General features: G+C 41.9%; 3 protein-coding genes across 3 annotated transcripts; 2 read left to right on the forward strand and 1 right to left on the reverse strand.

Moving 5' to 3' along the window:
• Positions 1-4: 4 nt before the first annotated feature.
• LOC134222201 (probable dimethyladenosine transferase) lies at positions 5-1,181 on the forward strand. The gene is made up of 2 exons (XM_062701344.1): positions 5-167; positions 229-1,181. The coding sequence occupies exons 1-2, from the start codon at positions 110-112 to the stop codon at positions 1,089-1,091; spliced, it is 921 nt and encodes a 306-aa protein (XP_062557328.1). The 5' UTR covers positions 5-109; the 3' UTR covers positions 1,092-1,181.
• On the reverse strand, positions 1,093-17,512 carry LOC134222200 (protein FAM114A2). Its single transcript, XM_062701343.1, has 3 exons — positions 16,685-17,512; positions 14,466-15,485; positions 1,093-1,295 (listed from the first exon to the last, which is right to left on the reverse strand). The coding sequence occupies exons 1-3, from the start codon at positions 17,363-17,365 to the stop codon at positions 1,221-1,223; spliced, it is 1,776 nt and encodes a 591-aa protein (XP_062557327.1). The 5' UTR covers positions 17,366-17,512; the 3' UTR covers positions 1,093-1,220.
• Positions 17,513-23,543: 6,031 nt separating this feature from the next.
• Positions 23,544-24,622, forward strand: LOC134222202 (nucleolar protein 12). Its single transcript, XM_062701346.1, has 2 exons — positions 23,544-23,753; positions 23,815-24,622. The coding sequence occupies exons 1-2, from the start codon at positions 23,671-23,673 to the stop codon at positions 24,539-24,541; spliced, it is 810 nt and encodes a 269-aa protein (XP_062557330.1). The 5' UTR covers positions 23,544-23,670; the 3' UTR covers positions 24,542-24,622.
• Positions 24,623-25,239: the final 617 nt, after the last annotated feature.

Here is a 25,239-nt window from a genome sequence, read left to right on the forward strand (position 1 = left end):
TTTTTTATTTTACTCTGATGATGGCACATGGTTTTGTTGTGATTTTTCAAAAGCTGAGTGTAAATTTTCTCAAAATTTTCTTTATCTAAAAGAGTTTTACTGCTCAAAAATGCCAAAAGTACGCGCAGAAAAAAAATCACGGATTCATACGGATGTGGCCAAGCAAGGTAGGTCGAATCTGATCAACTATTGGACATACTGACTGATGTCGGTTTATTGTTTTCACAGGAATCGTATTCAACAAGGACTTCGGTCAGCATATCCTCAAGAATCCGCTTATCGTCACATCGATGTTGGAAAAAGCCGGACTTCGTTCAACGGATGTAGTACTCGAAATTGGCCCCGGTACCGGTAACATGACAGTGAAATTATTGGAAAAAGTTAAGAAAGTGGTCGCTTGCGAAATTGATCCCCGGCTGGTTGCCGAACTTCAGAAGCGTGTTCAAGGCACCCCAATGCAATCGAAATTACAGATATTGATTGGGGACGTCCTCAAAGCGGAACTACCATTTTTTGACTGCTGCGTCGCTAACATGCCCTACCAAATAAGTTCCCCGTTTGTTTTTAAATTGCTGCTGCATCGACCGTTTTTCCGTTGCGCGGTGCTTATGTTCCAGCTGGAATTCGCTCAGCGGTTGGTGGCCAAGCCAGGAGACAAGTTATATTGTAGGTTAAGTGTAAATACCCAGCTGTTGGCACGGGTCGACATGCTGATGAAAGTGGGAAAGAACAACTTCCGCCCACCGCCGAAAGTGGAGAGCAGCGTGGTACGAATCGAACCGAGAAATCCACCCCCTCCGATTAACTACACCGAGTGGGACGGCCTTACGAGGATAGCGTTTTTACGCAAAAACAAAACCCTCGCGGCAGCATTCAAGCAAACGTCGGTACTGACGGCATTGGAACAGAACTACAAAATGCAATGCTCGTTGAAGAATCAGGACATGCCAGATGGTTTCAGCATAAAGGTCAAGGTGGAGAGCATACTGGAAAGGATTGATGCTGGAACGAAGCGAGCGCGGACTATGGACATTGATGATTTTATGGCAGTCTTACATGCATTCAATTCGGATGGAATTCACTTCAGTTAAATCAGATGATATTTATATATTCTCTAGCATAATAAGTTAGAATATACACACAAGAGTAATAAACAAACTTTCGTATATTAACTGACAAAACACTTGTCCTGTTCCCAATTCATACTCTTCGATGATGAACTACGCCGCTCCTATTTGCAAAATGGGGATGAATAACTGGAAGGCGTTTTGCACGTAAGAAGTGCTGTTAGAACCCTGAAAATATATAAAAGCGTTAAGTCTTAGCGTCAAATAACAAGAAATCCTTGACACTGCTCCAAAAGTTTGGTACAATTGCATATTTATTACTTTATAATTATTTCATATTCTCTATTTTGCTACTGATAAAAACACAATAAACTACACAAACTACTGGATTGTCCATAGAACATGCAATTTAATGATAGGTTGCTAGTCAAAACGATATCCTAAACATGAACCGGTGCCAGCGAAAGTGGTACATAAACCATTTTTGTCAATTTTGAGTTTTTTATATCAACGGCTTCTATTTGCAAATATCTAGTAAAGGAATAATGAAAAAGTGATTTTTGGCAACTAAATCTGGAGATATGTACATTTTATTTTCTGGTATATATCACAATAGCCATTTCGTTGCCAGAAAAAGTGGTAGGGGAAAGTGGGGCAAGATGGCCATACTAAGCGGTAACCCTTGTAAAATAGTGACACTGCTTCAAATTCTGCTGATTTCTCCATGAAACACCTTTATGATGACCCGTCTTTGACATAAGTATCAATAAACACCGATTAATAAAGTTTCAGGATTCTATAACATTCCCCAGAAAACCATACCCCAGAAAACCATTCCCCAGAAAACCACTTCCCAGAATATACCATTCCCCAGAAAACTATTTCCCAGAATGAAACATTCCCCCGAAAACCATTCCCCAGAATGCACCATATCCCAGAAATTTTTTTTCATACATTTAAAAAGATTCTTGCAATGAAGAAAAAAGATTTTGGCAACTAAAAAACTGGAATGAAAAGAATGTCTCGGGAAAAAAACTACAACAGTAGGTACAGTTCAATCTGATATAATATACTTTTCCCATGATCTTGGTTCGCTTGATAAAATGTACAATGCGCGCCGCAATACTTTCTGTTTCGACGGCATGTTAAGCAATGCTGGAGTAAAAGTGTGTGTCATATTTCTGTGAAAGCATTATTATTCTGATAGAAAAGTATTGAAGTCATTCCATTTTTTTAGGTTGCCACTCGTTATAAGCCTAACCCAATGGACCTTATTATTCACGCCAATTTTCGAATTACGTGAATGGTCGCTCTTAATTGGTATAAGCGAACTTTGCAGGAACAAATGTAGAATCTGCAATGAGATAGGGGGAAAGACGGCTTTGGCAGGTTTTGTTCTATTATTGGCAGGGGGGTTTTTGTCGACCAAATTTTATGAAATTTATGGCCACATTATTCTTTGATATGCAAAGAATGTTTAGGCCAAATTTGAGCCTAGTCAGTCATAAAAAAACCCATGCCAATAATAGAACAAAACCTGCCAAAGCCGTCATTCCCCCTACTAAACGCATGCTGTAAAAAGTAAGTTTGAGCAAATGCGTGCTTTTCTAGAAGCGTTAAATTATGATTTACCTTATTCCCGGAAAATGCCTATAGTAACCTTTATGTGGATTCTCCTATGCTGCCATCATACGTATACATATATATATTTGTCCCATATTTGATGGGATTACTATTTACATAAGACAGTTATGCGTGTAACGACAATATTTGAAAATTAATTAAATTTTATCCAATAAACCTGTGGATTATTATTATTGCGGGTAAATTCATATTTCAAAAGAAGGCATCATTCACTTGTTTGCTATACTCCGGGCAAACGCGTGATTTGAAAGAAGGTATTTCAGGAAAGTGTGTGAGTCAAAAGAATGTATCACTCATTTGCCCTTTTACGAACAAATGCGTAGTTTAAAAGAAGGAATCATTCGTTAACATTATTTCGGGCAAATTCGTGCCTTTAGAGAAGGAATTATTTACTAATTTTTATATTCTGGTGCTTTATTTAGGACAAACGCGTGCGTAGCACACATAAATTATAGACTTATTTGTCTTGTTCAGGGAAATGCGCGTTTTAAAAGAAGGAATCATCGACTTAATTGAATCATCGACGGGTAAATGATTGGGTCCCTATTTGTTTCCTCAATCAAGGCGTGCTTCAAAATAAGAAGAATTTATTTTCTGTTTTGGGGTGAAGCCAGAATAGACGTGATCATATGCTTTGGCTATGCTAAGCCAGAATAGCCGTGACCATGCGGTGCGAAGTGACGTGACAGTGCAGTTTAAGGTCACTCCTGACGGAATCCAAGTTCCAAAGTGCTCGCGTTTTCGGGGGCACACCACTCGGTTCAGAGGCGGCGCACAACTGTCATTTTTGTTGATTTAGCTTTGCTGCTGCGCAGCATGCGTAAAATAATAAAAATGACAGTTGTGCGTTGCTTCCGTATCGAGTGGTGTGCCCCCGAAAACGCGAGCACTTTTAAACGTGGATTCCATCAGGAGTGACCTTAACAGTTCATTGATAGTAATTGTTATTCCTTTGCGTGAGTCGGGTCGCGTCACATCGCACATCGCGTTTACTCTGGCGGCATCTTCCCGAGCAGCACCCATGTTTCAAATAGAACACTGCAACATCTATACGACCAGATTCAGTTACAGATAAGTCGCAGCAACCAAATTTGCATCAATTATGCTGTTTGGGTTATGGTCATTATGCCAACAGGCACATTGTATTGGAAACTATAGGTTCTAACAATTGCCACAATGGCCCTTGCACATCCAACTCATCAAGACAAATGATTTTATGTATGGTCTTGCGATGATGTTTGTAAGAAAACAAGAAAATGAAATCATGTGCATCTATATATTCTGTTTTCTGGGGAACGGTACATTCTGGGAAATGGTTTTCTGGGGAACGGTACATTCTGGGGAATGGTACGTTCTGGCGATTGGTTTTCTGGGGAATGGTACATTCTGGGGAATGGAATTCTGGGGTATGGTTTTCTGGGGAACGGTTTTCTGGGGAATAGTATAGAACCAAGTTTCAGTATCTTATAAACTGGTTTTAAAAAGGCTGATTTTATGATGCCTATATTTACCTTATGGGGCAATATGACCACCCCCTCGGGGCAAGACGAGCCTGGACCAAAAACTATATCAAAAGTGTGCTAAATTTATTTAGAATAGGGGACACATTTCTTGCACTTCTATGGATTATGTTCAAATGATGCTTCGTTTAAAAATGTCGTATTTCATGTTGATTTCTTGACAACTGGCACTACGACAATATCAGAATTTGCCTAAAACTAATTTCTACTGTTAAAACCATATCCTTTGTTTTAAATCATCTCTGATTCACGCAGAAACTATTTTGATCATTTTTTAAATGCATTTAAGTGTTAGGCACCTCTTAATCCTGGAGATGACCTTGTTCCTATACAGTTGGCAATACCGCCCCAAGCCGACGTATATCCAAAGATTTATATCCTATCAAACCTAATTACTGTGAATCTCCTCAAATTATTATTGTATATATGCTATAGTTATATAAAAGCTTCGGTAAATATCAATTTGTCCTGAAAAATGAGTAATTTAGGCTTCAATTGTTAAATTATGTAACTAGAAAATTATAAGAAAATTCGAATTTCAACTAAACCATCTTCAAATCAATATTACAAGAACAAGTGAGGTTATCAAAGTGCATTTTTCAGTTGTATAGCCCTTTTACATTATTGTGAACCATCCCTTGTAATAATAATGTGAATATAATGCTCACTTAAGGCATAATTAACGTTGGCTGTCTTGCCCCATATGGCCATCTTACCCCACTTTCCCCTACATGTACAGTTCCACCCACTTAAATCAGCTTATTTAAAAGAAAATTCGGCAACATGACTGTTCTCACAACAGATTTTGATCCTATTTTGAATTTCAAGATAGTTTACTGCCGTTTAGAATGATTTTAAAAATGTACATGTACCACTTTTACTGTCAACGTTTTTCGGTTTCTGTTTCCTTTTGTTCCCATTAATAGTGGTACATGTGCAATTGGTTCCAATAAACTTGAAATTTGTCATAAACTTCGCTTTTTTCACTACACTATCTTTAGTAGACCTCTTCATGTTTTCAAAAAGTATCAAAAATTCAACCGGGCAGCCCAGCATCACAATTCTTATGCTAAAATAAGTCTCCTGTCAAATTTGCAGCTAATTCGGATAAAATTTCGAGGTGGCTCAAGTAGATGTAGTGTTTTTGGGCTATTTTCAATTTTGGAAAAAAATCTAACAAGAGATATAACAGTCGAAAACTATCGCAACAACCTCTTTTTTTTTTTTTTTTTTTTTTACAAGGGAGAATGCATTTACACACTAACCCAGTACACGTGCATTGTAGTTGCCAAACTACCACACGGAAGTGTACTGGAGTGTCGGACTCGACCATACCGGTAATACCGACTAAACTCCCTTGGGCTCCACCATCGTTTCCCCCAGGAACTACCTCGCAGTACTACTTCTGGGGATGGCAGTACTAAACGTACTCGCTCGTTCTCGCTCACACAGGCACCCGTCCCGTGCGAGACTGACTTGGGTGCTCGCTCTATCGCACCCTCAAACACACCCTACATACTCTGTTGCACCTCTGTCATGCCGTGCGGGTCTAACTTGTGTGCCCACCCTTCTCATGCCATGTGGGTCTAACTTGTGTGCCCACCCAAACCCTTGATTCATGCTCATACACTCCATGCTTGCACACACGCTAACGCTCCTATGGGTCTGACTTGTGTGCCCACCCTTCTCATGCCGTGCGGGACTAACTTTTGTGCCCACCCTTCTCATGCCGTGTGGGACTAATTCTATGCCCACCTTTATCGTACCATGTGAGACTGCTCACCTCTTTCATTCAGTTCGCGCTGACACATACTACTCGAGTCATTCGACCTAACACTCCCTCTGGCATCCCTTGTGGGACTCTTCGCTTAGGTTCCCACTTCTGACATGCCATGTGAGTCTGACTCACCTCATTCATGCCATATGAGACTAGCTCAACACGACTCAACTCATTCCTTTCGTACCATGTGAGACTGACTTGGATGCTCCCCCACACTCCTCTGCCACGCCGCGGGGTATCAGTAGTCGTAGGAACCAACATTCCTGCGCTACTCCCAACGCGGCGTGTGCAGTCCATACATACACCTATTCATTCACCCTTCTGCCATGCTTCGAGGTGACGATCTCGGTTGCCACCCGCTGCGCCATTACCTCTGCATGGGCAGACCATTCACACACTTCTTCGCGTTCGGCACTTTCGCTCTAACTTACCAATCACAAGTTACTCATGCTTGTCGATTGTTGCTCGGCGCGCCAGATTCTCTGCAAGCTGCAGGCAATCTGAGTGGTTGCAGTCGAGACTGCGTTCCACTTCTCCACCGCTTGACACATCCTTTGGATAAGATTATCCGGAGTTGTGTCCCGGCCGCAAACGTCTAGCATTGCTCTTCTTTCGACGTCGAAACGAGGACATACGAACAGTATGTGCTCTGCAGTTTCGTCAACACCTGGGCAGTCAGGGCAGACGGAGACCTCCGCGTGCCCAAACCTGTGGTGGTACTGTCGGAAACAGCCATGGCCTGACAGGAATTGTGTCAGATGGAAGTGAACCTCCCCATGGGGTCTCCCCACCCAGCTTGATATGTTAGGAATCAGCCGGTGGGTCCACCTACCTTTCGAGGAGTTATCCCACTCGCGCTGCCATCTGGCAACCGAAGTCACCCTGGTACGCTCGCGGGCTCCTCTGGTGCCACGTAGGTCAAAACACTCCTCGTCCTCCCGGATGACCAGCCCGACTGGCATCATACTCGCTATCACGCAGGATGCGTCGCGCGATACCGTGCGGTAGGCCGATATCACCCTGAGACACATCAAGCGGTAGGTGCTCTCCAGTTTCTGCAGGTAACTGGTTACCCCCAGTGCTTTTGCCCAGGACGGGCCGCCGTACCTAAGAATAGATGCGGCAACGCCTGCCAGTAGCCTACGTCTACTGGCGCACACCTTGGAGCTGTTGGACATCATCCTCGATAATGCCGCCACAGCAGTCGAAGCCTTCTTGCACGCATATTCGACATGGCTACCGAAGGTAAGCTTGTCGTCTATGATGACCCCAAGAATCTTCAGACTCCGCTTTGAAGTGATCGCGACGTCTCCAACGTGTACAACTGCATGTTGTGCCGACTTACGGTTGCTGACGATAACCACCTCCGTCTTATGTTGAGCGAGCTCAAGGCCTCTCGCACTCATCCAGTCCGCCACAGTGCTGATCGCGTGTTCTGCGGTTAGCTCTACTTCGGGGATTGACTCCCCGTAGACCTCTAGGGTTACATCGTCAGCAAAGCCGACGATCTTCACACCAGGAGGAACTTTAGCTTCAGAACCCCGTCATACATCAGGTTCCATAGTACCGGACCCAGGATTGACCCTTGCGGGACTCCTGCGGTAATAGGAACACTTTTCTGACCGGCATCGGTCTCGTATAGCAGCACACGATTCTGGAAGTAGCATTCCAAGATCCGGTACAGTCCCACCGGCAGGCTAAGCCGGTGTAACGAGAACGCGATGGCATCCCAGCTTGCGCTGTTGAATGCGTTCTTCACGTCCAGTGTCACCAACGCACAGTATCGAATTCCTCGCCTTTTCCGTTGGATCGTTACCTCTGCAGTCTTGAGGACTGAATTGATAGCGTCCACCGTGGACTTACCTTCCGAAAACCAAACTGGTTACTCGACAGGCCATCCGTACCCTCTGCATACGGGTGAGCCTGTTGAGGATGATCCTCTCGAGCAGTTTACCCGTCGTGTCGATCAGGCAAATTGGTCTGTACGCCGATGGGTCACCCGGAGGCTTCGGCCTTCGGCAGCAGTACCAACTTCTGCCTTTTCCATCTCTCAGGAAACAACACTCATCCAGGCATCTCTGCATAGCTAGCCTGAACATGTTCGGGTTCGCTATGATCGCTGCCTTAAGTGCACTGTTTGGAACTCCATCGGGGCCTGGAGCTTTGTTCATCGCAAGGGTGTTAGCCACTGCGAGTAACTCTTCGTTCGTCACCGGAGCCACCATTTCGGCCACACTCCCAGCGCCTTGCAGCGCAGGAGGAGGCCAGGGACTTGTGGCTCGGGACGGGAAAATACTTCGATAATCCTCGCCAACCGGTCCGGTGACCGTTCGGGGGTGAAGAGCCCCTTTGGTCTTGGCCATCACGATCCTATAGGCGTCACCCCACGGATTCGCATTGGCACCCTCGCACAGGTTGTCGAAGCACGCTCTCTTGCTGCTCTTGATGGCCTTGTTAAGGCCAGTCTCGCAACGAAACACTTCCCGGCGGACCGCTCTTTCCTCCTCGGTGCGGGCTCGTTGCGTCCTACGTCTAGCCTTGAGGCAGGCTGATCGTAGGGCTGCAATTTCGGCACTCCACCAGTATACCGGGCGTCTGCCATTTCTTGGCAGGGTTTTCCTCGGCATAGTAGCGTCGCACGCGCGTGATAAGACAGCTATCAGCGCATCCCCGCTTAGACTGTCGGTGTTGGCCTCCAGTCCCAGGGCCGCGGTGAAAACTTCGCTGTCGAAGTGAGTGGTCTTCCACCCACGGACCTGACAGGGATCACCCGCCCTCGGACACTGCACACCATAATTGATCTTGAAGCGAATTGCTAGGTGATCACTATGGGTGTAGCCCTCGTCTACCCTCCAGTCCAGGTCCGAGACCAGACTAGGGCTGACAAACGTTACATCTATCCATGACTCGACCCCATTCCAACGGAATGTGCTACTGGCTCCGTCATTGACAAGCACTGCGTCGAGTTTTGCAAGTGCCTCGAGTAACGCTTGTCCCCTCTGATTGGTGCAGCGGCTGCCCCATTCCACTGCCCAAGCATTAAAGTCTCCCGCTATAACGAACGGGCTCCGACCTACTAGGTCGGCCGATAGCCTGTCGATCATCTGGTTGAACTGTTCCATTGGCCACCTTGGTGGGGCGTAGCAGCTACAATAGAACACCCCGTTGATCTTGGCTATCGCGACACCCTCCGCGGAGGAGTGTACAACCTCTTGAACAGGGTACCTGCCCGTTGTGCAAATTGCCGCCGGCCTAGACCCGTCCGCCACCCAGTTGCCGTTGCCGGCAGGGACGTTGTACGGGTCGGACAGGAGGGCGACATCGATCCTCGACTCCGAGACCGCCTGCCACAGCAGCTGCTGGGCAGGTGCACATGAACCTGTTCACCATTTTCAAAAGTATTCCAGATTCAAAGTGCCACCCCTCTATTTCAATGAGTATCTTAAATGGAGTCTCCTGACCAATTTTCAGCCAAATCCATGGAAATTTAGAGGTGCATCAAACGAGATTTGTGATTTTTCAGACTTTCCCATAGAAATGTCGTCTGAATGCATCAATTTTACTCCACATAATAGAAGCATTAGTCCTTAATAGCTTCTTTAGACTATTATCTACCACTTTGTCATTGATACTAGGATGTTTAGAGTGCTTATTCTATGACTTTTTAGTAGGTTTAGCTGAAAAATTTGCCCAAAAACTAAAAAAAATATTTTAGGTGCTTCTGGGGGTAGTAAAAATTTTCAATATATGTCCAATTTAATTTACCCGTTTATTTCCTTCGAGTGTTGCGGAAGTTTCGTCCATACATCACTTTATTCTGAAAAATAATCTTCGGCATGTAAAAATGCAGTTTTCATAAAATACTCAACATTTGAATAGGGTAGTCAAGCAAGACCATTCCCCCCATGCTAGATCAAAGTTGACTATGATTTATGAGCAATGTCATCCAGTATGCTCAACCCAGTAGTATAGATCTAGAGTGGGCTATGTGGTAGTGTCAGGGCCTACAGATTTAGAGGTCTACTGTTCGAAGCGCAGAGTAGAAACAAATTTTTTCTTGACTAATCTTTTGGAAAATGGCATGTTTTCAATTTCAATATCCTTTCGCGGTCGTTAACTACATTTGAATGTGATTACGTCTATACCGTCCTAGTTATTGCATCACTCATGCTATATACTAATTTCAAACAACCTTCAGTTATTGAGAATATAATAAGTTTATGTCCTTCATTGCAGACACCAACTGTGAAGTTATAGTTTGTTATTGGTTGCATCGATCCGGTTTTATGTGTGCAACGAGTGTGGTACAATAACTAGCTAGAGGATAACAAATAAATCAGGGTGATTTTTTAAACTTTGTTAAGATTTTTTTATCACGCTCAATTTAAAGTAAGTTTCCGACAGCGACAGATCATCGGCAACATGGAATTTCAACCTGCCTTGGTAAAAAAATATATTCATCTAACTCTGTGCCTCGAACCGTAGACCTCTTGATTTGTAGGCCCTGACACTACCACATAGCCCACTCTAGATCTATACCAGTGGGTTGAACATACTAGATGACATTGCTCATAAATCATAGTCAACTTTGATCTAGCATGGGGGGAATGGTCTTGCTTGACTACCCTATTCAAATGTTGAGTATTTTACGAAAACTGCATTTTTACATGCCGAAGATTATTTTTCAGAATAAAGTGATGTATGGACGAAACTTCCGCAACACTCAAAGGAAATAAACGGGAAAATTCAATTGGGCATATATTGAAAATTTGTACTACCCCCAGAAGCAACCAAATTTTTTTTTTAGTTTTTGGGCAAATTTTTCAGCTAAACCTACTAAAAAGTCATAGAATATATACTCTAAACATCCTAGTATCAATGACAAAGTGGTAGATAATTGTCTAAAGAAGCTATTAAGGACTAATGCTTCTATTATGTGGAGTAAAATTGATGCATTTAGACGACATTTCTATGGGAAAGTCTGAAAAATCACAAAGCTCGTTTGATGCACATCTAAATTTCCTTGGATTTGGCTAAAAATTGGTCAGCAGACTCCATTTAAGATACTCATTGAAATAGAGGGGTGGCACTTTGAATCTGGAATACTTTTGAAAATGGTGAACAGGTCTAGTGCACAGTGATTCAGATTCAGCTGTGTTACTTGCACGGCTTTTTCCGATTGGCTTCTCCGAAGGGACACGCAGGCCCGCCCATAGCATGGTTCCGGGCCTGCTTCTTACTGGCGCAGATAAGGCACCTAGGTGCCTTGTCGCATTCCTGTGCTTTGTGTCCCTCCTCGCCGCAGCGACGACACATCTTGCTTCGGTCTGGGCCCTTGCAGTCATAAGACTTGTGCCCGGACTCAAGGCACCGGTAGCACCTGTCCACTGAAGGTGGCTGGAGCACGCTTACTGGGCATACTGACCAGCCGATCTTCAGCTTCTTTTTCTCGATGACCTTTTGGGCGTCAGCCACCGGTAGTCTGAGATAGGCTACCTGCGTACCAAAGAATCCCCTCTTAGACGTACAGAGGACCGCTCAACCTCTGTGCCGCACTGCTCTTTGACGGCAGAGACGACGTCTTCCGCGGTCGTGACCTCATCCAGCTGCTTACACTGGAGGGTCACTTCCGCACCCAACGACCTAACCTGAGCGCCGTCACCCAAGACCTCCTGGGCAAGCTTTTTGTAAGCCGCCCCGCTGGATTGCGCGCCACGCTTCAGTACCAAGATCATTTCACCGTTCTTGGTACGTCTAACGCTGCGCACGTCCTGGCCCAGGGCCGATAGGCTATCGGCCGCTCGCAGCGATTTAAGGACATCGGCGTATTTGTCCTTGTCGGTTTTCACCAACAAGGCCTCGCCTCTGTCTCTCACTTTCTTCATTGGTCGAGGGGTGTTCGACTTCCGCCCCCTACTGACCAGTTGCCAAGGATTCGGGTACCGATGGCTGGCTGGGGCCAGCTTGTGGCTCAGCAACTTGTGCCTGTCTAGTGCCTTTCGCCTTCTTGGGCATACGCCCTTCAGGCTCCGGTGCACCATCCAGGCGACGCTTCGCCTTAATGGTAGCGCGTTTGGGTCGCTTCTTACTTGGCGTTTTCTTGCCCTCACTGGCCGTAAGGGCGGTCGCCTCTTTCACCGCAGTAACACCGCTAGGGGAGGAGAGGGCCTTGGTCTGCGTACCTTTGGCTATCCTCTCTGCTTCCGCTACACGCCTGATGTAAGCGACCTGTTCTTGTCTTGCGACACGAACAGCTCGCCGGAGCACCAACAGGCTCTGCTTGAGCTCCTTGTTGGTGTTCTGCCTGCCGCTTACGAACTCGATGATCTCATCGAGTTGCTCGGCCACCACCCGTATCCCGGGTAGTGGCTCGTCAGGCGTGCAGGCAGGGCTACTCCCCACCACCGCTGGAGACTCTTCGGTGCTGCCAATAGCAGCAGCCGTCACTCCACTTGCCCCTTTTTTAATAGGGGACCTCGCTAGGCCCCTTTTGGCAAAGGGGTCCGTCACCTCCAACTCCAAAGATAGGTTTCGTTCAGTACTCATTTCTTATGGGTCCCCTTGCGGCTGCCGCCGAATCCTACTGGAGTAGTCGCCTTTAGTGATCCCATGGTTATCTATGCCTGCCTTGCGGCAAGCAGGGAGGCCATGCGAGGGTTGACACTTGCGTGTTCAGAGCCAGATCAGCGCAAGTCAGGAAAGGGCATCTGAGCCTACTCCCACCCAGTAGGCAAAACTGGATGGCAGGATTGGGCAGCGTGCTACAAGGCCCGCCACGGTTTTATGGGACGGAAGACAGCCTAGCCATTAGCCCACTCGCCGTTTCGAGTCAGTGTCACCTGACCCTACTAAGAGAGTAGAATGTCAGACTGCCAGCCCTCACTTCACAATATAACAATATCCAAATACGAAACCAGTACACGCAACCAGTATGCCATAATCAGGGTCTTACTGATATCAACCCTGATGTGCCAGTGGCACTCTCTGGGCTTGTGCTTTTGAAGCGGCACACAGTCGCTTTGATAGAGTCTGCTTACGGGCACTTGTGGTTTTTTGGGAGGGATTTTAGCAGAGCCCACTGCTAAATCCCACCACGCCCTAGGCAGTTCTCCCTGACTCACAGACAGCTGGGGAGGGGTCGTCAAGCCCTTGGACATGGTCCCTGCTGCCCCCATCGCAACAACCTCTATACGGAAGCTTTTGGTGTGATCTATAAGTCTTGTAAACAATGCGATTCGTTCCGTTCACGTTTTGTCCATGTTAAAGTGATTTTCAAGTTTTTAAGTGCATAAAAATACTGTTTCCCCCAAAAGTCGTTGTTCTACAAAATTCTTGAGTTTATTACAAATGATTATTAATTTATTATATTATTATTCCTCTTTTTCCCCTGGAAATTTAAGTAATACAATTGCCCATGTGCGATTTACCGTTAAATTCTTAAAAATTAGAGGCTGAACATTTGTCATAAATTTGCACGCTGAGATTTCTTTAAACAAGTTGTTCAAACAAAGAAGCTTCGATTTCACTTGTTACTACGATGCACTCAATGTTAAAAGCATGCAGACATATGGTGAAATTAACAAAATTTGGAAGTCGTTTGTTGTAAGCATCAAATATCATATGATTTGATTTATGTTTTGTTCGAACAACTCGCTTAAAGAAATCCTAACGTGCAAATTTATGACAAATGTTCAGCTCCTGATTTTTAAGAATTTAACAGTAAATCGCACATGGGCAATTATATTACTCAAATTTCCAGGGAAAAAAGAGGAATAATAATATAATAAATTAACAATCATTTGTCATAATCTCAAGAATTTTGTAGAACAACGACTTTTGAGGGAAACAGTATTTTTATGCACTTAAAAGCTTAAAAATCACTTTAACATGGACAAAACGTGAACGTAACAAATCGCAATGTTCACAAGACTTGTAAAACACACCAAAAGCTTCAGTATAGATGTTGTTGCGATAGTTTTTGACGTTTATATCTCTTGTTAGATTTTTTCCAAAATTGAAAATAGCCCAAAAACACTAAATCGACTTGAGCCACCTTGAAATTACATCCGAATTAACTGAAAATTTGACAGGAGACTTATTTTAGCATAAGAATTGTGATGCTGGGCTGCCCGGTTGAATTTTTGATACTTTTTGAAAACATGAAGAGGTCTAATCTTTAGGCACATCAGGCATAACATGTTTGAACAGTTTAGTTGCAAAAAATTGCAAATATGAATTTATTATTCGATGTTTTTGGGAAAATGCGTCTCCTGAAAAATTTACTCAATGTAACATGTACCACTTTCGCTGGCACCGGTTCACATAATACTAATTTTCGTTTGAGAAGTCAATAAATATTGTCAATTAAAGAGCAAATAACAACGAAACCATCAAACTAATAACTTTTGAACAGTGTCACAGAACCAGCAAAAAGTTATCGCCAAAATGGCATACCTCTAAGAAGATGTTCGTTATTAGCGCACTATCGCTGTCTTCCCCCGCGGACCGGCGCGGTTGATGGTCGGCTTTAAGTTTGCTCAATTCTGCGGAAAACCTTGCCGCCACTCCACTCAAATGCCAGCAGAATACCGTGGTTAACTGAACCAAGGCGTCGGCTTCGTTGGCCGTACTGTGATGTTCGAGTATCAGCAGAATTTCTGCCAGCTTGTGCATTCGCAGTACACAGAGTGCCGTGGTTTGGGCAAGGGCATGCAACGCCTTTTCGAAGATTTGCTGTGATGATCGTGCGCTTGTGGTGGTTTCGATCCACTCGAGGTTCTCCTGCCAACACTTGAGCAGATCTTGGAAATCAACTTTCACTTCGTCCAGATCCGTGACGGCTTCTTTCAGTTTTTGGTGCAGCTCTTCGACGCTGTGGGTACCATCCGTGTCATCGTTTTCTGAATCGGGTAGCTCACAAAGTTCTTTGACCTCATTCATGGTTTCCTGCAAGTCTTCCAGGGCGTTTCCCGTGAGAGGACTCATTAGAGAATCTAATTTAAGGGAAGCTTGTTTGGACAGCATCTCTAATGCTTCCAAGTGAACCAGACCATGATAATCGTCGAACAGCGTTTCAAAGTGCAGTTTCTTCTTGTACAGATGTTTCTGCACTTGTTTTAGATTTTTTTCGCGCTCTTCTGTTTTTTCCTTAGCTTCGCGAAGGACCTGACTTAACACAACGCCATCGTTCATCCGCTTGCTCAACAATCCGGGATCGTTTTCTTGTAAAATCGTCATTGTTTTCTTGCCGATTCCTTCTAACGTGTCCAAACCACCGGTTATAACTTTACTACTGATTTGAGTCACTCCCGAAACGATCTGATCGAAACCAAAACGATCCGTTGTTGGTACTGGTTCGGCTTTGGGTTTACTCTCATCCGAAATGTAACCGTCGGCTTCAAGTTTTGCTTTTTCTTCCGCTTGTCGCTTCGCCATCTCTTCCGGCGTGGGTACACCGATGCCTGATTCAATAGCCTGTGCAAAAAATATGTTTTAAAATAAATTGGGAGGAATTGGTTAAAAAATGATTCTTTAGAAATTGTTTGCAAGCTAGAAGAATAACAAGTATTTCTCGAATTATCTACTTTGAGAAGGTGACTTTTATCATTTTTTACTTTTCGATTTAATTTAGTTTGTATTTTGTTTCATAAAAACAGAGCTCCAAAAAGCTGACATTTAGAAACTTTCAACTCATTTCACAGTAGCCCTTTACGGGCTAAATGCGTGGGCGTTAAGAGGCAGATCGGAAAGTTGACGGTGCTTACGAGCGAAAAGTGCTGCGTACTATAATCGGTGACAAATTAGTACATGGTGTGTGGCACAGACTCATGAATCACGAGCTGTATCAAAAGTACAAAGAAAATATTGTGAATCGATAGTAACTCTGTCCGAATGTAGGAAGAAAGAATATAGAAAACGATATTCAACAGAGAACCGGATAGAGGCCGGCAACTTCGTGGAACGCCACGAGCACGCTTTGTTCACGCGATTGAGTCGAACCTAAGGTAGGTGGGGACCACAAATGTTCGGGAAAACGGGAGGAACATCACCTAAGACCCATGATTACGGAGTTCAACAATACGCCAGGTATCGACACTGTGGCCAAAGCTATTCCGATCAGGTAGGCTACATTTTACAGAATTCTGTGAATTTCACCGAAATTTTAACAGCAGACCAAACCGGTGATTATATCACAGATTTTTTTTTTTGTATTTTTTTTCTTTTTTCAACTGTCTAAATCACGGTAAATGTGTAAAATTAATTCCATCTTCAGGAGGTTATGATCGCAAAAGGTTTGGCCTTCACGCATCTTCGATATCTACAGAGTAGGAGTATGGGGGCCCTCCTTAGCCGTGCTGTAAGACGCGCGGCTACAAAGCAAGACCATGCTGAGGGTGGCTGGGTTCGATTCCCGGTGCCGGTCTAGACAATTTTCGGATTGGAAATTGTCTTGACTTCCCTGGGCATAAAAGTATCATCGTGTTGGCCTCATGATATACGAATGCAAAAATGGTAACTTGGCTTAGAAACCTCGCAGTTAATAACTGTGGAAGTGCTTAATGAACACTAAGCTGCGAGGCGGCTCTGTCCCAGTGTGGGGATGTAATGCCAATAAGAAGAAGAAGAAGAGTAAGAGTATAACAAGTACGCAACTCGCAAGTATACATACATACCTGCGAAATATTAGTGGTGATCGAGGCCACACTCTTCGACGCTGAAGACAGAAATGAAACGGCAGCACCGCCCCAACTGGGCTTCCATCCAGTCCATGACTGTCCCGTGGGCATCGATTTACCCGTGTTCTGCTGACCGGACAAGCGGTCCAATATCGAACTAACGGGTGGATCATCTTGACCCTTCATGAAATCCTTAAGCTTGTTTTCCACTTCATCAATATCTACATCTTTATAACTGGTTCGTGTTTTCGCTTTTTCTGAATCATCTACAGATTTTTTAACACCTGAACCTGATTCCACACTGAAATCTCCCCAATCGTCGTCGAAATCATCCCACCCATCACCAGTTCCACCTTGACCTTCCACAGGTTGCTCCTTCGCAGCATCCGTTTTTTCTACGACCAGCTTAGCTTCGTTCAGCCTATCCTTGTCTGGTTTAATAATTTTTCGAATTCCTGTCTTACTATTTTCTTTGGAATCATCCGAAAACTCAAGGGCAACAGCACTTTTATCTGCGGTCAGTTTCTCAGTGTGAGGCTTGTCGCTCCTGCTGATTGGCTCCACGTCAGACTTTGTAGCTGGAGGTGGTGGATCCAACTTGCCAACTTCCTGCGTTGTTTTCACTTCCTCAAAATCTTCATCCGCACTTTCAAATGCCTCATTATCGGAGTCACACATTTTAACTATGTCCAGTAGAAAGCTGTGAATTTGCGTTCTCAAAAATTGCAAAATTTCACAAAACACTACCAAATTACGCTGAATCGCGAAAAAAGGGACTTCATTTCAGATTCGTAAATCAACAACCCAGCTGTCATGAAAAATCTTTGCTTGAATAAAGGGCGTGAGTGAGCTCAAATTTCAGCGAGTGCTCAAACAAATCGATCAAAATCTCATTATTCATGGAACGATTCCATCTAACGCTTAAAATGACGTTTACATCGCGAGCAAAACAACCTGTATCGGGGACTCGCACCAACCAGCAACGTGGACAGAGCGGAAAGTAAAAGCTAAGTCTTGATTTCTTGTTTAATCGCGAATACGAAATTGTTTCTTGGAATAATTTCAAAGTTTAATCTTTCATTTTTCGGATGCCGGTAGTGTAAATATCATATCAGACGCGTTTTTTTTTATATTCCATTAGTTTTAGTTTTCTCCAGTTAATTAGCATAAGTGGTGTTGGTTAGGATAATTTAAATATAAGTTAGAGTTAAGTGAGAAAAAGTGGTGTAAATAGTGGATGAACAGTGATGTGGACAATGACATAGGAATCGAGTCCCACTCGAATTCCCAAGGTAGGTTAGATGAAGAAAGACACAAACGGAAACTCAATGAAAAAGACAACGAAATAGATCCAAAACGCATTCAGACAGAAATGGGACGCTCAAAAGAAAATGGCGGAAAACAGGTACGCCCAGACGATTTTGCGGATGCCAATATGGCGGACGCCGGAAACAGTGAAATTCATTACACACTAACACAGAAAAACGATACGGTAAATGAACACACACAAACAAGACGAACAAACATGACACACACACAGACACAAGACAGCCAGATGACAGACGATAAAAATGAACAAAAGCGGAAAGGGAAAAATAAGAACACGAATTCTGGGTCGAACGCGTGGGAAAAAAATACTACACATACAGTATTTTTCATGGAGAGACAAAACAAAGACGACAAACCGATTCACCCCATGATGTTAGCAAAAATGTTGTTCAATGCAGGTGTGAAACAATACAAGGAACTCAAAAGTGCGGGCTATGGCAGGTTCAGAATCTCTTTTAACAAACCAAGGGACGCGGAAGTGTTGTTAAACTCAACAATACTCAAAGACAATTACAAATTCAACATCTACATACCAAATATGCTCAAACAAACGATAGGAGTTATTCGTAACGTTCCACCAACAATCACAGCTGACGAGATCTTGAAAAACATCTATGCAGGGAAAAAGAAAGTCACTCAAGTTGAGCGAATTTGTAAGATGAACAAAATAGAAGGCAGAAGTGTGCTAGTACCAACGTATTCTATAAAAATATATGTAGAAGGACAAGAACTTCCGGAAGAAGTGTCAATTTACGGAATAGTTGCGAAGGTAGATTTCTACATCTTTCCTGTAAAACTATGTGTTAGGTGTTGGAGGTTTGGACACAGGGTTAAGACATGCAGGAGTTCAAAACCGAGATGCGTTGTATGTGGGTTGGATCACGAAGGCGAAGTTTGCTGGGATGCTCCAAATTGCGTGCATTGCCAAGGGAACCACAAAGCGAATGATAGGAATTGCCCAGAAAGAATAAGACAGGACATGATACTTCAAGTAATGGCTAGGGAAAAACTTACTTTCGCTGAAGCAAATCTCAAATTCCCCCGAAACAAAACAGTACAAGGTAGGATACAACCAACATTAAACTCACTCCAAGATTTTCCAACTCTACCATCAAATCCAGAAACGGCTCACAACCCTTACACACAAAAACCACCAAACACAACTAAACAAGTAATCACAAATCAGAATGTAAACCAAATCGCAAACATTGAAGAAATAGTAAATCGAGTCAAAACCGAGCTACTTAAGCAACTAAACCTTGACACAATAATGGACAAAATTAAGACTATCCAGGAAACGATTACGAATAACAATCAACTCAAACAATCAGGAAAGAAATCTAAGGATGCCCAAACATTACTCACAGAAATTGTAAATCAGATGAAATCAATATCTAATCCGGAAGTGAAGATAGACCCAATTAGTTACCCAATCCCAATTCAAGATGGACAGGTACCGGAATCTCAAATTCATACAACATAACATAACCAGTATCAGACCAGTAGAAACCCGAAAAATACTCAACCACTTCCTCACAACAAATAGTATAGATATAGCAGTTTTGCAAGAAATATGGATGAAACAAAACGAAGAATTTAAATTTCCAGGATACAATTTCGAAAAATCTCTAAGAACAAATGGCTACGGTGGTGTAGGCATTTTAGTTAAAAACAACATTAGATACGAAGAAATAAAACTCCCGAAATTATCCCCCATAGAAGCAATTGCAATCAAAACTCTGAATACTCTTAATGAAATAATAATAATATCAATATACATACCCCCATTCCCCATTAGAAATGAAGAGATCAAAGAACCACTTAAAAAACTCTTAGATAACATAAGCCTTTGGAACAGATGTACTATACTAGCAGGAGACTTTAACGCTCACAATAAAATTTGGAATTCTAAACAAAATGACTGTGCTAGAGGTAAGCTACTATCGAGCCTAATAGATATGACAGACCTTGTAATATTAAACGACGGAAGCCCAACACTAATCAAGGCACCAGGAACCACACCATCAACCATTGACTTGACAATAGTTACCCCAGAAATTGCAGGAAAAATAGAATGGAAAGTAATAGATGACGAGCTAGCTAGTAACCATAAAATTATAGAATTTGAAGTTCAAAACACAGTTAAACAACAAACAATACAAACTAAATTCTTGAATAAAAAAGCTGCTATTGAAAAAATAAACAATATAGATCCTAACGAAATAGAAAACCAATATCAACTCATACCTAAATTCCATGAACAGATTGAAAACGCCAAATACATTCCCAGAAACCAAACCTTCAAACCAAAAACATGGTGGAATGAAGAAATAAATAATTTATACAAAACTAAAAACAATAACCTAATCGAATATTTCAGAAATCAAACATATGAAAATTTATTAAAATTCAGAAAATCTAAAGCTAAACTAAAGCAAATAATTAGAAAAGAAACACGAAAAAGTTGGAATACTTTAATAGAAACAATAAACCCAGATATGGATCAAAGAAATTTATGGAATACAGTTAGAAGAATAAGTGGAGGTTTTCCAAGCAAAAATAATTTACAGCTTCTAAATGACGTTAATTTGGCTACGGATTTCATGATAACGAATTTTCCTAACACAATTACAGATCTAGAATACATACCCAAGATAACAGAAGATAGAATTACTATAACAAATAGAGAAGTTTACCAGTTAATACATTCTAAAAAAGATAGTTCAAGTCCCGGTATAGATGAAATCTCGTTTCACATTTTAAAAAATATCAATACATCATTGCTAGATAAAATAGTTGAAATTTTGAACCAGGTAGCAAATAGTGGGGAAATACCCGAGGAATGGAGAGACATTAAAATCATTCCGATCCTTAAACCCTCGAAAAATGCAAACAACGTCAACTCCTATAGACCACTGTCAATGCTTTGTGTAATATTAAAATTAATAAATTTTTGCATTAAAAAACAGCTAAATTCGTACTTGGAAAATAGCCAAATTATCCCCAAATATTCATTCGGATTCAAAAAGAAAACTTCGGCAGTTAATTGCGTCAACACATTGATTTCACATATTCACAAAGCGAAAAGAGACAAGGAGGTTGTTATTGCAACGTTCTTGGACCTTACGAAGGCTTTCGATAATGTAGACATTAAAATACTACTAAAAATAATAACTGACGTAAAAGTACCAACGGTCATTACTAATTGGATATATCATTATTTAAGAAGTAGAAAAGTCAACTTAAATCTTGCTGACGGAAGTATCTTAACTGCAACAACAAATAAGGGGCTACCCCAAGGGTGTCCCCTTTCTCCTTTATTATTTAACATATACACTACAAAATTGCACACATTAGCATCAAATGACAAAGTACTAATTCAATTTGCTGACGATTTCACCGCGGTAGTAATAGCCAAAAATCTGCAATTAGCTGCTGAAAGAATGAATAATTTTTTAAATGAAATAATCACAATGCTCAACAACTTAGGATAGTTAATGCAGACAAATGTGCCACAATAATCTTTACGAATAAATTCCATCCCAATACTAATATTACCATAAATAACACTCCTATTAAAATAAAAGCATTCCATAAATTTCTAGGCATCCATATCGACCACAAACTTAATTTTAAAACACATATAGATAAAACAATAGTCAAAGCTAAAAAGAAAATTAATGTTTTAAAAATGATAGGGAAACGCAAAAATGGTGCACATCCAGAAACAATGTTGAAAATAGCTAAAGCAATAGTACAGCCACATTTAGATTACGGATTAACAATAATAGCCAGAACGTCAAAAACAGTCTTTACGAAACTAGAAACAGTTCAACACCTGTACATAAGAACAAGTATGAGATTTTTAAAGTCCACGCCAAATCACGTAATACTAGCAGAAAGTGGAATTTTACCTCTGAAAGAACGAGCAGAATACCTAGCATTAAAAGAAATAGTCAAAAATCTTTACTACCGAAATACACCAATAGTAGACTATTTACAAAAACTAATAACATCAGATGAATTGCCAAAACAAACTTCATTTCTAGAAAAAATAGCCTCAATTAATAATTTCCATCTTCTACAAATGGGCCACTACATACCTTATGAAAATACAACCAAATTAACAATATATACCGAAATAGAAGGGTTAAGGAAAAATAAAACTCCATTAACAGTTCAAAAACAACTAGCTTTAGATATGATATCAAACAAATACAAAAACGAATATATAGTGTATACAGATGGATCCAAAATATGTGGTAAAACAGGGTATGGATTTTATGATAGCATCGAAAAAACTTCGTATAACGGCAGGTTAAAAACTCAATTTACAATAATGAACGCAGAGATTTTTGCAATTTTAAAAGCTATAGAATACGTTGATATTAGAAACATTAAATCCGCAATAATACTAACTGATTCTAAGAGTGCAGCACAAGCCATTAAAAATAATACAACCAATGATAACTACTTGATAAGCCAAATAATACATAATATAAATAATTCACAAATACAAAACATTACAATACAGTGGATACCGGGACATACGGGACTAATAGGAAATGATAAAGCAGATATCGCGGCAAAAATAGGGACAAATAGACAGCAAATAGATAATACACCATTGACTAAAGACGATCTGATATTAAATTTAAAAACGGAAACTAGATGCTTTTGGAACCAAAGATACAAAACGATATCCGAGGAAAAAGGAATATATCACTTTAAAATAGCACAAAACGTTCAAAAGAAACCCTGGTTTTCAGAAATGAGACTTTCTACGCATCATACTATTACTATTAATCGACTCAGAACAGGACATTTAGCAACAAAAGACCGACTAAACAGCTGGGGACTTGTTCCCAGTGATAAATGCGAACAATGTGATGTTAAAGAAGATATCATCCACATTTTACACTACTGCACTAAATTTAACCATATACGTTGCAAATATCCAATACTGTACAATAGACACGAATTAATAGATATTCTAACAAGCACAGATCTGCAAAAAATAAAGCAAATAGCTCAATTCATTGGAGAGACTGAAATTACTGTTTGAATAATGACGATGTTTCCTAAAATTGAGGTCTCCAAGCGGATTTTACCAACACTATCACAGAGTGATTTTTTTTGCTGCACACTGAATCAAAATGAAAATTTTCATTTTCACCTGCTGCCGAGGTAAAATTTGCGATATTTTTCTTAGTGTATCAACGGATTGTTTGTTGTTTTCTAACAGCAAACAAGAAAAATATGACAGTTCTAACAGCAAACAAAGGAAAATTTTGTAAACACGGCACCTACACTGATGGGAATGGAGAGGGCTATGTTTAAACTGAAACAAAACCAAAACTGATATGACATTACCCGGCACTGAAAATAACTGCAAGAAAATAACTTTGATCGGTCGTTAAGTTACGGTAGAGTGACGAAATGTAGTCACACTTGTATACAAGACTTGGCTGTTATGGACCAAACAGGTCTGCGCCATAAAGCGAGAGAAAAAAAAAAAAAAAAAAACCTGTATCGGGGAGTGATCGGAGTGCAGAGGCATGTGTTTTCGCACGGTTTTAGCATTCACTGTTTCGAATAACTTACTGGCGTATTTCGTTCCTAATTTATTAATTAATTCATCGTCGTTTTAAAAAATGAAACGCAAATCAGAAGACGGTAACAAACCTGCGTTTGTAAAGCGAAAAACCGAACTTGTGTTTGATCCAAACAAGCGACAGTGAGCACTTAATTTACCACTTCTCGTACAATTCCGTCTCATCCGTATGTATTGTTTTCAGAGAATTCCTGTCCGGCTTCCACAAGCGAAAAGTTCACAGGAAAAAACTAGCGCAGGGCGATCTTCAACGCAAGCTCAAAGAGGAAGTTCGTCGCATCCGGCACGAAGCGAAAGGCAACGTTAAAAAATTGTACCATTCTTACAAACCAATACCGGAATTAAGCGCTGCAGATCGCGAGGAAGACGAATACGATACCGAAAATGTCACTGTCAAGGTCATCGAGCTGTCCACCACAGACCTGGCCAAGGAAAATAACTGGATCGGGGAAAATCGAGCAGCGGTGCGTGACGAGGAAGACGATGAAGATGACCCAGAAGAGGATGAAACCTCCGACGAAGAAGATATTGATACGATCCCTGGTATGGAACTTGATGGAGAGAAGAGAAATAAAAAGAACAAGGAATCTTCTAATGAAAATGAGGAAGAACACGAGGAGGAAATGCAAGTCCCAAGCAATAGCAGTGGAAAGCAGAAACCTCGCGGACCGATTCTTAATCTCGAAGGGGTGAGTTCTAAGAAGGAGCTGAACAGGAAGCTGAAACGTCATGCGCAGAAGTCGATGCAGAAAAGCAAAGCCTATCAAAGGACGGTTCGCGTGCAGCAGCAGAAGCAGTTGAAGAATTCCCGTAGGGTGCGCCATTTCAAGACAAAACATTTGAAACGGAAGGGAAAGTTGCAGGACGGTGTCAAACAGAGTAAAGGCAAAAAACGTAGAGAACGGGATTAGTTTTAGGTATATTATTTGGAAAATGATTAAAAAAAATGGCATAATAAATTTTGTTTTATAAGAGCTTCATTTTAAACCTTATCTTGAAGTAAAGTTTTTGTACACAATCTAAAAAATCACTACTTGTGTGTTAGTTGGCCAAGATCGCCGACAACGATTGTGTGTTGTAGAGTCAAATCTGGAGTATTTGGAGGACCTTTAATGTTCCACAAGTTCCAGTTTGTGGCTACCATCTGTTCATTGATTTCAAAGGAGTGAAAAAATGAGCTGTGACAAATAATGCCTGAACATGCCTGATTAGAGTGATACGTGCAACGCTTGGTGGCTTCAAATCAAGTACTCGATTTACATCTCGTTTGTTACCTTAGATGGATTGAAGCAGGATGATGTGCTTTCGAATTTATTGTTCAACATTGTACTCGAGGGCGTAGGGGAACGGCACTATCATTACAACGATCACAGGGCAGTAGTGAAGGCTTTCCCCCCACTGAAGAGGGATACGGCGATGATATAGGATATAGGTAGATCCAGTGGTGCTTGATGGGGATGTGTTTAAAGTTGTTGTGACGATGCCGTTTCCCTTGAAGTGAAAAAACGTATTGCTGCTACGAATAGGGCCTGGACGTTAAAAGAAGCGGACCGCAGAGCTTTCGCGGTTTGAATTAATAAATTTCTCGGTTTACCTAAACTTTCACAGC

The sequence above is a fragment of the Armigeres subalbatus genome, chromosome 3, assembly GCF_024139115.2.
Source record: "Armigeres subalbatus isolate Guangzhou_Male chromosome 3, GZ_Asu_2, whole genome shotgun sequence".
Classification (NCBI taxonomy): domain Eukaryota; kingdom Metazoa; phylum Arthropoda; class Insecta; order Diptera; family Culicidae; genus Armigeres; species Armigeres subalbatus.